The sequence below is a fragment of the Herpailurus yagouaroundi genome, unplaced genomic scaffold, assembly GCF_014898765.1.
Source record: "Herpailurus yagouaroundi ecotype Mexico unplaced genomic scaffold, PumYag 530, whole genome shotgun sequence".
NCBI lineage: Eukaryota > Metazoa > Chordata > Mammalia > Carnivora > Felidae > Herpailurus > Herpailurus yagouaroundi.
In genome coordinates, this window is record NW_024412747.1 from 6,137,994 (window position 1) to 6,156,708 (window position 18,715).

At 40.5% G+C, this 18,715-nt stretch overlaps 1 protein-coding gene across 1 annotated transcript in view; it reads right to left on the reverse strand.

The window, feature by feature from the left end:
- Window positions 1-8,616: 8,616 nt before the first annotated feature.
- Window positions 8,617-18,715, reverse strand: part of MAP3K21 (mitogen-activated protein kinase kinase kinase 21) — a gene marked incomplete at its 5' end in the record, with an annotated part of 64,437 nt that continues 54,338 nt past the window's right edge. Inside the window, 4 exons of the mRNA XM_040464912.1 lie at window positions 8,617-10,399; window positions 11,700-12,485; window positions 16,691-16,788; window positions 17,153-17,303. Coding sequence (XP_040320846.1) covers window positions 10,002-10,399; window positions 11,700-12,485; window positions 16,691-16,788; window positions 17,153-17,303 — 1,433 coding nt within the window. The remainder of the gene's footprint in view (window positions 10,400-11,699; window positions 12,486-16,690; window positions 16,789-17,152; window positions 17,304-18,715) is intronic.

Sequence of the window (18,715 nt, forward strand, 5' to 3'; positions counted from 1 at the left end):
AATTGAATTAATAATTAAAAATCTCCCAACAAACAAGAGTCCAGGGCTGGATAGCTTTCCAGGAGAATTCTGCCAAACATTTAAAGAAGAGTTAACACTATTCTTTTGAAGCTGTTTCAAAAAACAGAAATGGAAGGAAAACTTCCAAACTCATTCTACGAGGCCAGCATTACCTTGATTCCAAAACCAGAGAAAGACCCCACTAAAAAGAAGAACTACAGACCAATTTCCCTGATGCACAGGAATGCAAAAATTCTCAACAAGATACTAGCAAACCAGATACAACAATACATTAAAAGAATTATTCACCATGATCAAGTGGGATTTGTTCCTGGGATGCAGGGTTGATTCGGTATCCACAAATCAATTAAAGTGATACATCACATTAACAAAAGAAATGATAAGAACCACATGATCCTCTCAATAGATGCAGGAAAAGCATTTGACAAAATACAGTATCCTTTCTTGATAAAAACCCTCAAGAAAGTTGGGATAGAAGGATCATACTTCAAGATCATAAAAGCCATATATGAAAGACCTACCACTAATGTCATCCTTAATGGGGAAAAACTGAGAGCTTTTCCCCTAAGGTCAGGAACATGACAACAATGTACACTCTCACCATTGTTATTCAACATAGTGTTGGAAGTCTTAGCCTCAGCAATCAGACAACACAGAGAAATAAAAAGCATCCAAATTGGCAAGGAGGAAGTCAGATTTCATTCTTTGAAGACAACATGATGCTCTATGTGGAAAACCCAAAAGACCCCCCCCCCCAAAACTGCTAGAACTGATACATGAATTCAACAAAGTTTCAGGATATAAAATCAATGTACAGAAATCAGTTGCATTTCTGTACACCAATAATTAAGGAGCAGAAAGAAAAATCAAGGAATTGATCTCATTTACAATTTCACCAAAAAACACAAAATACCGAGGAATAAATATAACCACAGAGGTGAAAAATTTATACACACCAAAAAATAGAAAAATATTCCACGCTCATGAATTGGAAGAACAAATATCATTAAAATGTTGATACTACCCAAAGAAATCTACATATTCAATGCAATCACAATCAAAATAACACCAGCATTCTTCACAGAGCTAGAAATCCTAACATTTGTATGGAACCAGAAAAGATCCTGAATAGCCAAAGCAATCCTGAAAAAGAAAACCAAAGCTGGAGGAATCACAATTCTGAACTTCAAGCTGTATTACAAAGCTGTGATCAAGACAGTATGGTACTGACAGAAAAACAGACACAGAGCTCAATGGAACAGAATAGAGAACCTAGAAATGGATCCACAAACTATGTGGCCAACTAATCTTTGACAAAGCAGGAAAGAATATTCATTGGGAAAATGACAGTCTCTTCAGTAAATGGTATTGGGAAAACTGGACAGTGACATATGGAAGAATGAACCTGGACCACTTTCTTGCACCATACACAAAAATAAACTCAAAATGTATGGAAGACCTAAACATAAGACAGGAAGCCATCAAAATCCTTGAGGAGAAAACAGGCAGCAGCCTCTTGGACCTTGGCCCCAGCAACTTGGCATGTCTCCGGAAGCAAGGGAAACAAAAGCAAAAATGAACTATTAGGACTTCATCAAGACAAAAACTTCTGCACAGTGAAGGAAACAATCAGCAAAACTAAAAGGCAACAGATGGAATGGGAGAAGATATTTGAAAATGACAGATAAAGTGCTAGTATCCAAAATCTATCAAGAACTTATCAAACTTAACACCCAAGAAACAAATAATCCAGTGAAGCAAATGGGCAAAAGACATGAATGGTCACTTTTCAAAAGAAGACATCCAAATGGCTAACAGACACATGAGAAGATGCTCAACATCACTCATCATCAGGAAAATACATATCAAAACCACAATGAGATACCACTTCACACCTGTCAGAATGGCTAAACTTAACAAATCAGGCAACAACAGATGTTGGCAACGATGTGTAGAAAGAGGGAATCTTTGCATTGCTGGTGGGAAGGCAAAGTGGCGCAACCACTCTGGAAAACAGTATGGAGGTTCCTCAAAAAGTTAAAAATAGAACTATCCTACGATCCAGCAATTGCACTATTAGTTATTTACCTAAAGGATACAAGAATACAGATTCAAAGGGGTACATGTATCCCAATGTCTATAACAGCATTATCAACAATAGCCAAACTATGGAGAGAGTCCAAATGTCTATCAACTCTTAAATGGTTAAAGATGTGGTATATGTATATACATTGTGTGTGTTTGTGTGTATGTATGTGTATATATATATATATATATATATATATATATATATATATATGTGTGTGTGTGTGTGTGTGTGTGTGTGTGTGTATGTATACACAATGGTAAACACAATCACCATTGTTATTCAACATGGTATTGGAAGTGTGTGTGTGTGTTTGTACACACATATACATACAATGGAATATTACTCAGCTATCAAAAGAATGAAATCTTGCCATTTGCAATGACATGGATGGAGCTAGAATGTATTATGCCCAATGAAATAAGTCAGTTGGAAAAAGACAAGTATCATATGACTTCACTCATATGTGGAAATTAAGATACAAAACAGATGAACATAAGGGAAGGGAAGCAAAAATAACATAAAAACAAGGAGGGGGACAAACATAAGAGGCTCTTAAATATAGAGAACAAATTGAGGGTTGGTGGAGAGAGGTGGGGGGATGAGCTAAATGAACAAGGGGTATTAAGGTAGACACTTGTTGGGATGAGCCCTGGGTGTTATAAGTAAGTGATGCATCACCAAATTCTATTCCTGAAATCATTATTACAGCATATGTTAACTTAGATTTAAATTAAGAAAAATAAATAAAACCTATCATTGTGCCTTTATAATGCAGAATACACTGCCAAATCCTTAGACTAGTAGTCAAAGTCCCCCACAATAATGCCCCAAAGTTGCATTCCAACTATAGTTTATACTACTTTCTTTCAACTATCCTTTCATCAACATGTCAACCATAACATTTATTGAAAACCAGCTATTTAACAGATAACCTTTTTTTTCCTGTGGTTTAAGAGCACAGACTAGATTCAGACTGGATTCAAATCCAGCAATTTCCTTGATCTCCCTAAGCTTCAGTTTCTTCATCTATAAAATGGGAATCATCCAATTATTCTACAAAGAGTTATTGAACAACTGTAGGTGACATAGGTACATTCATGACATTACTATTGTAGAATGGCTGTTAAGGCGAGTTCTCTAACTCCTAGGTGCTGGTGCTGTTTACTGAGAAGAAGGTTGAGGGAAAAGCAGATTTAGGAAAGGCAGTAGATCAAGAATGTTATTTGGGCCACGTCCTGGTTGAGATGCCCCTGAGACATCCGAGAGGAGATGAGAAGTAAGCAGCAGAATATATATTAAATGGAGCTCTAAGATTAGGACAAGGCTGGAGACAGAAAATGGAGCATGAAGTGCCTTGAAATGCATTTAGGGCCATAGGATAAAAAAAACATAGCTTTAGATGTGTGGTGTTACATGAGCCAACAGGAGAAAATGCTTCCAGAAGAGTTAGTGACCTGCTTTGTGAAATATAACCAGAGGTTCCACTTATAGGATGGCTGTATACGGAGCATACTGGTGACAACTACCTTAAAAAAGACTTAAAGTCTCTGGAAATTGTCTTAAGGGCATACAACAAATAAAGAAGTATTTATTCAAGAAGACTATACTAAATCTTGGTAAGAACAGTGAGAGTCTGTGACATCTGAGCTATGGCCTACAACCTCTGCCTCACCTCACCCCCACCCAGCTCAGCTTGGCAGAAGCTCCATTCCTATCAGATTTGGCCCAAGAGACAGGACTCCCTCCCAGTCAGCTCCCAATCAAAGCAGTGTATATTTCAATCAGAGGCACAGGACATCAGCATTTCACATCTTCTCCAACTCTGCGTTTAAGAGGCTAAATTCCTACTGAGTGTAAGTGAGAGGTGAAGGCTTCCCTTCTTCCACCCAGTTCCCACTCACAGGATGAGGCTCTACCCCAGTGAAAACACTGGATTCCAAAATGCTTTCACCCCACAAGTTCACTCGGAGAGCAGTCATTCTCTCTGGGAGAACCAAGCAAAGAAGATTGCAAGTTACTACTCCACCCAGTGCCCAGAATATGGCTCAGATATTTTGCTCAGGTCGGGAGGTGTGACACAAGAACAGAACTGCAAATCTTTCACCAAAGGGACTAATTTTATTTAAAAGAGTGTGGGGGAAGTTCAAGCATAAGAGCATTTTCAAAAACCATGGCTCCTCTTAATTAAGAGCAACAAGCTAAATCATAGGCCAGCTGTTTTACCAGAGAGAATCAGGCAAAAAGGCATCTAATAAGATCCCGCCTGGGATCAGAACACACTTTAAAGACTGGCCCACAAATTATCCCTGTCTGAAATTAATTGGAATAGACGGTGGAGAAATTTATGCCCCAGGCATAATAAAAAAATAATTGAGCAACCAGTCAGCAATCACTGGAGACTAACAACTGGGTGTAATACCAAATGAAGCACACAGCTTAACAGAGACCAGTGGAAGCGATGGTCAAAGGGAAGCATGCTAAAACTGTGTTATTGCAGGGTAGCTGTGTGCGCACTAAAGCTACACCTTCTGAGGAGTGACACCAAAGGCTTTGCACTGTAGGGGAAAAGAGACATTATTAAAATAGTCTGTCCAAATCCTTAAACAAACACACAAACAAAAACAACAAAAAGACCTGGATAGGGGGTGAGGGAAATCATTGTCCACGTTTGCTACAATGTATTCCCTAAAATGTCATTTTTAACAACAACAACAACAACAACAAATACGAGACATACAAAGACACAGGAACGTGTGATCTATCTACTGGGGAGAAAGGAAGCAACAGAAATGGCCTCTGAAAGGTCAGACTGAACAAAGTCTTTGTTCAGACTGAACAAAGACTTCACAGCTGTCCTTTTAAATATGTACAATGGACTAAGGGGAAGCACGTTTTAAAATAAAGGAAGGTATGATGATTCTTATCAAAAAGAGTATCAATAAAGACATACAATTATAAAAAAAGGAATCAAATGGAAACTTTGGAGTTGAAAATGCAGTAACTAAAGCGAAAAATCACCAGAGGAGCTTGGTAGTAGATATGAATAGAAGAATGAGAGAATTTGAAGAGAGATCTATATAGATTATGTAATCTGGAAAAAAAGAGAGATAGAGCATAAAGATGGAATGGAAAACCTCAGAGAAATGTGGGACACCATTATGTATACCAACATATGTGTAATGGGAGTACCAGAAGGAGAGAGGAAAAGGAGCCCCAAAATTACTTGAAGCAATTATAGCTGAAAACCCCAAATTTGCTGAACACATTAACCTACATATCCAAGTAATCAAACAGACTCCTAGTTGGATACACGGTCTAGAAAAAGATCTACATCATGATAAAAATGCTGAAAGCCAATAACAAGGAGAAACCTGGAAAGCACCAAGAGAAAAATGACTCATTGGCCTCCCATAAGCTAATGACTGTGGGGAGGCTTCCTTCCTCCTTCCCTGAATCCCTCAGATTGGCTCTTCCAGTGCTAACAAAGCACCAACTACTTCACCTTTTACAACTCATTTCACTTGTACTCAGGGTTGGCCACATAGTCTGTGGAGCCCAGTGCAAACATGAGGGATCCCTGTTTTAAACTTGTTAAGGAATTCAAGATGGTTAACAGAGCATTACCGTGAAGCTCAGGAACTTCTGGGCACTGAGCCCTGAGTGGCACAATTCGCTCGCCCATGAAGCTGGTCCTGGTTAGTTTCTCATTGAACGTCTTTCTTGCTAGATCTGAAGAACCATGAAGGCAAGGTCCACACGTGGTGTCTCTCTTGTTCACCACTAAATCCTTTAAGTCTTTCCCAGAGCCTACCTCAGTAGCCACTCAATGAGGCTGTCAGCCTAAGGAAGCTCAATTCATCTTAACCTGCTTTGTTTGGATGTAAAAACATAGCTAATGTTTCCTCTACTCTATGGTAACTATTATTTTTTTTTTTCATTTATAAAAGCTTCATCTTTCACTGTTGTTTAGCATGTTGGCCTTTTCAAAAGAGTATAGACAGCTTATGCCTAATTACTATACATTTATATTGCAGTTAAGTAATTCTATATTTATAGGCCCACTGAACAGAATATGCCATTTTTTTCTGAGTTGGCCTATTAGGTATGCATGTTTTGATACTTGTGGTTCCCTTTTATATTTACTTAAAAAGTTTCCCATTGCATTAACTGTTGGCTTTTTAAAAAAATTTATTTATTTAAATTCAGGTTAGTTAACATACAGTGTAGTATTGGTTTCAGTAAAACCCCGTGATTCATCTCTTACCTCTGACACCCAGTGTTCATCCCAGCAAGTGCCCTTCTTAATGCCCATCCCCCATTTAGTCCATCCCTCCACCCACTTTCCTTCCAGCAACCCTCAGTTTGTTCTTTGCGTTTAAGAGTCTCTTATGGTTTGTCTCTTTGTTTTGATCTTACTTTGCTTTTAGGTACACATACATTTCTAGGCTTCTGAACTTTTTGACGAAACATTACTATAGCTTTGGATTCCATTTACAAAGCTCACACTTCAGATGTCTACTCTGCACTATACATATGGTTACAATAGGTGTGAACAGGGACTAGATGCAGGTTGGGTCTTTGGAAATCTACTAAACTTCTCTGGGTCTATTTTATTCCTAATAGGGATACTACGACTTGCCTTACCAATTGTATTAAAGGTAATTACAGGAGGTGTCTCACATAGGCACCTAGGAGGGTCCTCACCACTTACATAGGCCACGGATGCCAAGTTTCTGTGCCTCTGGTGTGGCAGGGCAATGCTTGGATCTGTATGAGATGTTATCTGCTTCATACTCCACCCAAGCTCTCATTGCTTAGCGAGAATTACCAGATGCTTCATGGTTCTTCAAATTTTTCTGATTTAAGCATGTTAGTAATGAATATGCCTCATTAACCACAATCCTGCAGCATCAACGGAGATTCAGTTCATACACTAATTCCACATTGCGAAGGCATGCCTTCTGAAAAGCTGGAGTTGCAAGTTCTCACAATGAAATGCAACTCTTCAATGCATGTGTAAACCTAACATATTTTAAGTAGAATATTTCATTATACTTTAAAATTTTTTTTTTCAACGTTTATTTATTTTTGGGAGAGAGACAGAGCATGAACGTGAGAGGGGCAGAGAGAGAGGGAGACACAGAATCGGAAACAGGCTCCAGGCTCCGAGCCATCAGCCCAGAGCCTGATGCGGGGCTCGAACTCACGGACCTTGAGATCGTGACCTGGCTGAAGTCGGACGCTTAACCGACTGCGCCACCCAGGCGCCCCTCATTATACTTTTTAAAAAGTATTTAATCCCATTACTCACTTAGTGATCTTCAGATCAGTGAATTTAGCAGGTTAATATCTGGCTTTATTAAACATTGATGAGCCTTATTAATGTACTTTTCCTTATTAAATACAAAATAAGCCATTACAAACTATAGTCAAAATTATGAGATCAAAGCCACTGAGCAAGTAGACTAGCTATAAAAAAAAAGTTTATTAAAAAAATAGACAACATATGTAAACATCTTTTTCAGTCACAAGGCTTCATAATACAGCATTTCAGGCTCAGGCCTTAAATTTCTGCAGTGGGAGCACCTTAAATGTTGACTAATAGTAATCAGCTTAATTTCTCTTTCAATGAGCTATTAAGTCTATATGAAAATAAATAACCAGGTTCTGCTAAGTATAAAAAAGACACATACAGAAAATCGTAAATATACAACAGATCTCAGCAAAAACCCACTCTTTGCAGTAACGTGACATTAAATCCTCGTATCGCAATTATCTCTTTAACGTATCTTCACTTCTAAATTCATCGTGATGTAAAGTTGACTGCAATGAAGCTAGATGGGAGCAGGAACAGAGTAGAAGGAAAAGACAGGACACCTGCCACTGCCCTTCACCCCTTACTCTCTCTCTCTCTCTCTCACACACACACACACACACACACACACACACACACAAACGTGTGCACACACATAATGTTTTGGCAGAAGCAAAACTGAGAACAGAGTTTCTATGCTTTTTTTCATGTACTATTTCAGGCATGTATTTCCTTTACTTTTAGCTGGAAATTACATGCCCCCAAATGACTGACTACGAAGCAGCCAACCACAGTTTCAAATGTGATAAAGTCTTGAGGAAACCCGATTTTGATTACGTATTTCAACCACCTCCCAAAAGTGAAGCCAAATCATAGAATGGACCATAATACAACAAAATGTGGATAAACACCTGAGATTTTGCTGCAAGAATTTTAAACACAAGAATGTTTTCCTTGGGGTTGAATGCACTTAGATTATTATAATCCTTTCATGCTCTGTTGACCGTCTGCTGGGGCATACCTGCCAAGTGACTATGATGTTCCCAAATGGCCAAATACCATTTTCTTTTTTTCTGCTCCAGGTGGATATTTTATCACAGCTGATTTAAACTTCTGTCATTACAGTTACCGGGTAAACCCTGACCCAGGTAAAATTTTAAATGAAATATCAAGTGATGTTTGCAATTTAGTGTTTCATTGTATGCAAAATTTTAAGTATTTATTGTCATCCCAAATAGTCACATTCTAGTGATGGAAGGGAAGCATAATGAATGTACTAAAAGAAACCCAGACAAATATACAAGCTCCTGGATAGTCTTTTCTGTAGTTTAATAACTCAACAGTCTATTTGTATCATAGATGTAGTATTTTATAAAAGTGACTCCATTTAAAATCATTTAAAATCCTGATCTGCTACCCCAAATCCATTAAAAAACCCCTATCTGAAAATAATCTGTATTTGTCATTTGTACCATTATCAGCTTATCTTTTGATGTCAATCTACCATTTATCCACAACTACTGAAACATGAAATAACTATGCAATACTTAAATTCTAACAATGCTGCTTGCTGTTTCTTCTGACTATACTGGGGGTTATCAGAATAATCAGATATTTAAACAGAAAAATAAAATTAAGTGACAGGACTGTTTCTGACACGTGATATACAAGTCACCACTTAATTTTTAAAAATCCTACTACAAAACGGAAAAGCTTTACACTCTGGACACCAACTACGTGGTGACTGATGGAAGAAGAAACTTTTCTACCATAAGAGCTACAGCTTGGCCTCGCTCAGGTGGACATCATGTGGTCCTAGCCAAATGCCAATGACTGACCTTTTAAAAATCTGTCTTGGGGTTCTAATGGATAAGAAATTTTTTAAAGTTACATTCTGTACAACGTTTGCAAGTTACATTCAGTTAAGTTTTCAAAGAGAGAAATATTGCATAATTTATGTGAGATCTGGGCAGATCTATACATTACAAGCCTACGTTGAGTTCAGGGGATTTCATTGGGACCCTCTGTCTATTCCAGTCTTCAATATATCTCTTTAAATAGATACCTTTACTTACTAATACACATTATTCCTGTTGTTTTGTTGCACAAATAACAAGAAAGAGATGAAAAAGAGCAAAAAGAGAAGGCAAACAGGAAGAAAATGAAGGAGAAGGGACAAAAAGGGTACACTTCATTACAATTTGGGTGTTATAGACAAGGATATACATGAGGACAGAGAAAGCATTAAAATTATGCTCAAGGTAACTCTGCCCAGCATAGTTTTACATTGTTGCACATTTCTTGTTTTATTTGTGTGTGTGTGTGTGTGTGTGTGTGTGTGCGTGTGTGTGTGTGTGTGTTTCAGGTTACTAGGTAAGAATCCAGTGGGGAAAAAATGATACATACCGCTAAGAGCAATCACATATATTTTTCTGCAAAGGTTGACATCCATTACTACTTTTAGTAACATGGCCACAGCTTTTGAAAACACAGCAGCATGAAACAGTTCAAAGGTAGACACATTGTTTTAATTTGTTCACCTTAAAAAAAAAAAAAGGCTCAAACAAAGTAAGGCACTTAAGACAGAAATTCTTTCTCCAGTTGATATATGGATGGTCGGCTAGTTCTGCTCTTCATCCTGCACAAAGGCACCGTGCAGTCCCTGCTTTGGCCTTCGGCATCTGCGTCCAGTAGGGAAGGCACATGGGGTTTAGTTCTCTCCTGGGCAACGAGGGAACAGTTAGCAGTGGGTCCCGGACCACGCATGGCAGAGTCGGCCCCTGTGGGCTGAGACTCTGTTCGGCTCCTGGAGGAGGGAGGGCGAGGCAGAGGCATGATGCTGACCGCTCTTTGTTTTTCAGGCAGGGCCTCCTTTGGCAGGTTACCGTGAGGCCCATGTGAGAGGTGAGGGATCCCCAGAACCCGCTCAGGTGGCAGGTAAGAGGCTCCGGGGGCTGGTAGGAGAGTTGTCCCAGCTGCTTGAGAAAGCAGAGACAGTGCACAATCAGAGGGACAGTGACTTCTAAAACAAGCAACACCCAGCCCAATAACCAGGAGGGCACATGGATTCGGTAATCACTTTCAAGTGAGCAGTAACAAAAAACCCTGGACATAAACCTTTTAGAAGGACTGGGATACAATGTTTGTTTGTTTATGAAAAAGCCCTGCCAGATTGTAAAGAGTGTTTCTACCAAGGAAACTCGACCCATAAACACAGCCACATCACTGTCACAGCACTGTGGTCAATCATTGCAACTGTTTCATAAACAGGAGAGGCTTCAAGATGGAGAAGACTAGAATAGACGTTTGTTTTTTTGTGTGTGTGTGTTTTTAAATTATGGTTAATATGATGAACTTTCACTTTCAGATTATGATCTGAAAAAATGGATGACAACTGGGAGGCAGTTAGGTCCTACATGCTGGCCCTTCTCTTTCTTGTTCTGCACAACTGACTCATTACCACTCCAGCGAATAATTATTGGCTTATAATTAAAAGAAAAAGAATGCTTTCTCATGGGATTATTGTCCTAGGATTTCCCCTTGTGCAATTACAAACTACTAATACTCTACTGCATTACAGAAGGGCAATAAATGTATCTAAAGACAATGGACAATAAGCTGAAAAAAAAATCATGTCGGGGGTATAGTCCTTAAAAGAGCAGAGGAAAAGAAAAAGAATGAAAACCATTTCAGTTTTAATAAACTTTATAACTAACCATACCATAACTTTTTACAACCTAAAGGGCATTTTTCATACACATGACCTCGCTTAGTACTCAAGACATATGTTTGTAATTATCTTTACATACAAAAGAAGCACAGCATGCTGTGCACCGTTTGACTCTTACCCTTGCTAAATTCAACCTGGTCGTCAACTGAGCAGTGAAGCCGGGGGACGCAGAAGAACACGTATCACAGGGGAGGCTGGGTGATCAGTTATGGGGTTCCAGCTCTCCCACTAATTACTGGTTCAGATCTGGGCAAATGACCTGTCCTCTATACTGTGAGGAGCTGGGGCAGTTATTCTCTACATGTTTGCTTGGTTTTAATTTGCTATTATATATATACGTTGCTGAAATCCAATCATGCTTTTCCTAGAATTCAAATGATAAAGTCAAACAAAAGAGGAGGGTAAAATTCAAAGATCTGTATTCACTGTGCAAATAAACTTGTAAGTGTAGCCACTTGGAAGATATACAATCAGATATCCAAGCGATTTGACATTCTAATCTCAACAGTGGTGTTCTGTACTTTGACCCAGCTAATGCAACCTACCTGGGGTCTGAGAAGCGTTTCCATCAGACAGGGTGCGTCTGTGATGCAATGCTTGTTCTTTCAAAGAAGGGTAATAAGGCACATTCCCACATGTCGGCTCTAAGAAAGGAGGAGGCAGGTTTTTCCACATCCTCTGATCAGTCTTGAGTCTTGGCGTGGAGGGCGGTCTGTGACTCCCTCCCCCGACGGCAGGGCAGAAATCTGGAGCGGGCATCTCAGGGTCACAGGTGATGTGGGTGCTGCCCTCAGATGCATCTTCACTGTCGGTCTGGAGCAAGCACTTCGTGGAGAGAGAGGGCATGGACAGAAGGCTCAGGGCGCTTGCTGGAGGGAAGACAGGTGGGTTGCCGGCCCCCTCGCCTGTAGACGGTGGCCTTGTAGAAGGACTTGCACTGCCTCGGGACTTGGGAGCCCGCTGGAAGATTCCCTCGCGTTTCTTCCTTTCTTCTTTGGGCAATGGTTCCTCAGCAGCCTGTGTTTTATTGAGCTCTCTGATATCCAGCCCCAGAGCCACGGATGCCAGCAGCATGGTGCAGCCATACAGGGCAGACTCTGTCTTCTTTCTCTGGGGGGATCTGCTCAGGCTATTCGTAGGGGTCACCTGAGGAGTGACAGCAGCAGGGTTCGTGGAGAATCCCTCCTCCCAGCTTCCAGGTTCCACTGGATTCTCTCTCTGGCCATCTTTCCAAAGAGGTAGATCCACATAGGCTTGACTAGGTGATTTTATTTGCTTTGGTTTTCTGTGTTCTGATCCGTCCAGGGAAAGTTTTGGCTCTTCAGAAACACCTAAATAAAGATATAAATAAATATACAGGGTAAGTACAATTTACAGTAAAAATTATTTAAACGATACTATAAAATAAAGCTAAAATCTAATAAATATTCTAAGTCCAAGCACATGGAGTCTTTTCCGTTGAGCAAACAGTTCATCCAGAAGGACCCTAAGGAAAGGGAGCCGGGGACACAGAACTCAAGGTTCCCCAGCAAGCACATCACCTGCTGTTCCTTATCCTTCAGGAAATGGCTCTTTGTTGGCACGGAAAATAAAATTAGTATAGAAAAAAGTCATCAAGATACAGAAATGCACACACATATACATGGGCACTGTAATGTATCAGACACAGCGTGCCCTTTGCCTCCTCTGAACGTGTCCGGCCCCGTCATCCATGGCTCACCTGTGTGTACAAGAACCACTAGGCCCTAGGGGCGCCTGGGTGGCGCAGTCGGTTAAGCGTCCGACTTCAGCCAGGTCACGATCTCGCGGTCCGTGAGTTCGAGCCCCGTGTCGGGCTCTGGGCTGATGGCTCAGAGCCTGGAGCCTGTTTCCGATTCTGTGTCTCCCTCTCTCTCTGCCCCTCCCCCGTTCATGCTCTGTCTCTCTCTGTCCCAAAAATAAATAAACGTTGAAAAAAAAAGAACCACTAGGCCACAGATCAGGGTGGAAACTGGAAACCTGCAAAAATGTGAACTCTGACCCACTCCAGACTCGGGAACCAGAAATTCTAAGGCTGACACCCAGGGGTCTGTGTTTTAACACGACTTTACTCAAGTTTGGGAGCCACTGGAACAGAGGAAGTTTCTCCGGAAGAGGTCCCACAGGGTAACAAATTGTTATCAGCTGAAGAGGAAGCGGTAATTGTTATTACTTGGGTGCTTAACAATGAATCAGCCAAGCGACAAACTCCTTAATCCACATTCAGAGCAATCCACAAAGAGGCTCCAGTGACTTTTCCAATATTATGTCCTATTATTCTTGCAACATGCTCTATATAGTCCAGACAAGTCAAGAGGCTAGCTTCTCCCAGTGATCCGGTGGTGCTCTTTCTATCACTGCCTTGCCTTCAGACAGCCTTCTTCCTCCGTCTGGCTTCCTTCCACATTCTACCACTGGCCCCAAGTTCCCGCTCACCTCAGAAAGCCCTCTCTCAAAGTACCACCTGATGCTAATGCAGCCTGACACGGCCCATGCCCCCCCAACGTTCAGTCTCGGCTCCCTCCCCCACCCCACATCTTACAGTTTCTGTACTTTTAGATCACAATCTGATGTGCATGCAAGCTGGTAAGCTTCTGACCACCTGTCTTTTTAAATTTGGAGGAGTCTTCCCTGAATAATACCTTCATCAACTAGGCACGAAATGCATTTGGGCGAAACGAATATGTATTACATATATGCACAGTACATGTAACGGATAGCAAATGATCAACCCACAGTTTACAAAACAAGAGTGGGGGATGATACTGACAAGTGAAATGCATTGATTTAAAACTATACTGAGCGGGGCACCTGGGTGGTTCAGTTGGTTAAGCGTCCGCCTTCAGCTCAGGTCATGATCTTGCAGTTTGTGGGTTCGAGACCCGCATCAGGCTCTGTGCTGACAGCTTGGAGCCTGGAGCCTGCTTTGGATTCTGTGTATTCCTCTCTCTCTGACCCTCCCCTGATCACGCTCTGTCTCTTTCTCTCTCTCGCACGCACGTGCGCGCTCTCAAAAATGAAATAAAACATTAAAAAAAAGTATATTGAGAATTTCCTAATGTGTGTTCATGTGTACCTTTCCTGATAAGTAAAACATACTTTCCCCTGATGTGGTCATGAACTTATACTGGTTCATCGTAATCTTCCCTTCTTATGACTGATGACAAGTATCTGTAGTCCCCAAACCAAGGTAAATATCTACCTAAGATCAAAATGTCCTTTTAGGGTTCATTTAGGCATTGGATAGATGGTGAATGCTTGGTGTGTTCCAGGCATTGGGAGTGGTGAACAAAACTGATGAATTCAGTGCCATTCTAGTTTGGGAGTGAAACAGAACAGAAAAATTGTGGGCATCAAATGTAGACAAGTAAGAATTTCAGATAAGAGCTATGGATAAATAAGAATGGGTAATGAGACACCAGGATGGGGTGAGATGCTATTTCAGCACAGCTGGAAGCAAAAGCTTTCAGGAAACATCTGAGCTGAGACACAAATGCTCAGAAGGACAGGACCACACAGAGGGGTGGTGGTGGGGGGCACAGATAGGACAGACAAGTGTAAGCCTTCTGTTCAATAACCCTTCATGTGAAGGGTGCTCTGGGTGGCTCGGTCGGTTGAGCATCCGACTTCAGCTCAGGTCATGATCTTGCAGTTTGTGGGTTCGAGCCCCGTGTCGGACTCTGTGCTGACAGCTCGGAGCCTGGAGCCTGCTTCAGATTCTGTGTCTCCCTCTCTCTCTGCCCCTCCCCCACTCACGCTTTGTCTCTCTCTGTCTTTCAAAAATAAATAAACATTGAAAAAAATTTTTTTTTAAGTTTGAGAGGTAGGAAAATTGTTAGAGAGCCTTCAGGGACTGTTATCACTAAAGAAAAGAAAATTGATCTTTCTACCTGACAATCTAAGACAGCCCTTTGATGCTATAACCAAGTTAAAGCTGTTTCAGGAGAACACGGTGGTAAATTTCTTGAATTTATTATCCATGCTGTGCTTAATTTTATAAGCAACTTATCACTCACCGCCCATGTTCAATCTTCCTCTTTTGCACTGTCATGAGGATGTGGTTTCAGCATAAATATCTGCACAAGTATATTTGGGTATATGCAGGACAGATGTTCTGTCATTCCTGCATAAATGCTTCCTAGTCAGGTTCATGATTGTATTCTGACTCTTGCTGTAAGGGCAACAGGTTCTCCTCTTATTACACATTATGACTTATTGTCAAATACAGTTTGAGGACCAAGGAAGAACAATTAATTGTAATAAAACTGTTATTCCTATAGTATATTTTTCATTATTTGTGACTAAATAGATTAGAGAAGTCTTCCCTTTTTTTCTTAATTCTTTTATTTACCTACCTACTTATTTATTTATTTATTTATTTATTTATTTATTTATTTATGGAATGTTTTGACCCTCTTTTTTTTAAAAAAAATTTTTTTTTTCAACATTTATTTATTTTTGGGACAGAGAGAGACAGAGCATGAACGGGCGAGGGGCAGAGAGAGAGGGAGACACAGAATCGGAAACAGGCTCCAGGCTCTGAGCCATCAGGCCAGAGCCCGACGCAGGGCTCGAGCTCACGGACCGTGAGATCGTGACCTGGTTGAAGTCGGACGCTTAACCGACTGCGCCACCCAGGCGCCCCTGTTTTGACCCTCTTAATAAGTCCTCCAAAGGACTGGTGGAGAAAATACAAGGATATATTTGGCTGACTCCACTCAGTCTCTGTTAAGCTACCTCTTGAAGTTCACGTGAAGGGTTATTTTTTTTTATTTAAAAAAAAATTTTTTTTACATTTATTTATTTTTTAGAGACAGAGCACAAATGGGGGAGGGGCAGAGAGAGAAGGAGACACAGAATCTGAAGCAGGCTCCAGGCCCCGAGCTGTCAGCACAGAGCCCGATGTGGGGACTCAAACCCATGAACCGCGAGATCATGCCCTGAGACCAAGTCGGCGCTTAACCAACTGAGCCACCCAGGCGCCCCTCTCTTAAACTTTTTAATATCTGAATTTTGAACAGGCATACTAAATACTGAAAATAATCATGATTCCCTTCAGTTAAATAGAGATTGCAATGCAATTCTCTCTAAGCAGTACTTTTCCACAGATAACCTGCTTGGTAAGATTTCATCATGTCAAGAGGTGGAGATACAGGCAGGAGATCACCCCTTAATCTCAGCAGAATTTCAGCATGTCTATATTTTCATATATACTATATCCTATACGAAATTAATTTGAGTCTACAGAATTAATTAGGATACCACTTTTTTCTGGTAAACAACAAGAGTTACAAATTCCCAATAAACAATGTGGAGCCTCATTACTTTTCACCAAAAAGACTTCTAGGACAGAAAATAATTTATGAGTTTAAGTAAAGGTATACATAAGCAATGCTACTACTTGCTAACTTTCCCTATGCTACTTGAACGACCACATGGAACTATTAAAGCAGAGCTTCTAGAACATTCAGATGGGAAGTCTACCTCAAACAAATTCCATTTCCTGAAGCACATTTACCTGGCTGGTCCACAAATAACGAAGCCAACGGCATGGTTTTCTGATTCTTTAGTAAGAGAGTTGACCAAGGACTGTTGCCGTCTGAGAGAGGTCTTATTCTAAAGGAGAATGTAACAGAAACAAAATTAGGTTTTGATAGATATATGCTGACAAAATTTTTAAGTAGGAAACAGCACATTTGTAGTGTTTTGAAGGGCTAACAATGTACGAATAAAACCTTGAAATGGGACATAAAGTACATCGGAAATTTTTTTTTAACTGCATAACTAAATAGTAACTAATTTAGTAGGATAAACTCATCCAGGAAATTAAATTAATATTGGGTAGCTCTGTATTTTTCCAACTGCTTTTTGAAAGTGAAGTCTGGCCAAAGTGGTGTTACAAAAGGCACTGTATCTGTCATGGTATATATACGCTGAAGTACGGGGGGGGGGGGCCCCCACCACGATATCACACACATACCTTTCTTTGCACTCAGTTCTTTCTTTCATTTGAATTGAATTTGGTCCCCAGGTACAACCTTTTTTCTTGAAACTCCTTTTCACATCTTCAAACTCTTCTTGTCGACAGACAGTGTTCCTTCCCCAAGTTTTGTTGCTTTCATCCGAAGTCACTAGGCAGAGAGCATCACTCGTTTACCAATTAAAAAAAACTTAAGCCAATCAAACCAGTTGTACAGCTACCTTATGCAAAGCATGTTGGCAGTGGAGAAACATGAAAATGATAAAAATTATTTCTTTCAGCCCACTGACAGCAAACTTCCTTCTCTTAGCATAAAATTAGGGGGAAAAAAAAGTGAAATGAGTTAAAGAAAAGACAGGCTGAACTTAAGGAAAGAAAGTATATATTTTTAAATTGCAATTTAATCCCATTTTCATAAGTCATTGCTGCTTTACTCTGGCCATCACGACAGCTTGGCTACAGTTGCCTTTTAAACCTCAGACTGGTTTTTAAATTAAAAAAAAAATTTTTTTTAATCTTTATTCATTTTTGAGGGAGAGACAGAGCACGAGCAGGGGAGGGGCAGAGAGAGGGAGAGAGAGAATTTGAAACAGGCTACAGGCTCTGAGCTGTCAGCACAGAGCCTGATGTGGGGCTGGAACTCCTGAACCACGAGATCATGACCTGAGCCGAAGTTGGACGCTTAACCAACTGAACCACACAGGCACCCCAAAATCTCAGATTAACAGTTGCCCCGTCTTGCTTTTTTTCATGGCCTCACAGGGAGGTTTGTAGCCACATTTAATATCCACATTTTGCTGACACACTTCCATGCTATCCCTCTAGCCTTGAAGTGCACTTGCAACTGACTTGGAAACCACTGGGGGAAATGGTTGCTGTGACTGCACACTTGGGAAAACAATTCTGTAAGTAGATGTTTGAAAGCACAAAAGATGTTTTAAAGCATTATGACCTGTCTACAGAGTGGAATACTCTACGACCATAAAAAAAAAAAATGAGGTTCAGGGGCACCTGGGTAGCTCAGTTGGTTGAGCTCTGAACTCTTGATTTTGGCTCAGGTCATGATCCCAGGTTCATGGGGTCAAACCCCATGTTGGGCTCTGGGATGAGCTTGAAGCCTGCTTAAGATTCTGTCTCTCTCCTCTTCTGCCCCTTTCCCCTACTTGCACTCTCTCTGTGTAAAAAAATGAGGTTCAGATAAAATTAATTATAATGTCTGTATTAAATATATAGAACCTATTTTATTGTTTTATTGTTTTATTTTTAAAATTTTTTTTACATTTATTTATTTGTGAGAGACAGAGAGAGACAGCATGAGAAGGGGAGGGGCAGAGAGAGAGGGAGAGACAGAATCAGAAGCAGGGTCCAGGCTCCAAGCTGTCAGCACAGAGCCTGACGCAGGGCTCGAACTCATGAACCATGAGATTGTGACCTGAGCCGAAGTCGGACGCTTAACTGACTGAGCCACCCAGGCGCCCCAGAACCGATTTTATTAAAAAGTATTTATGCATATGTGCCTATAAACACACATTATACTGAGAAGTTAATAAACATAGGTATCAA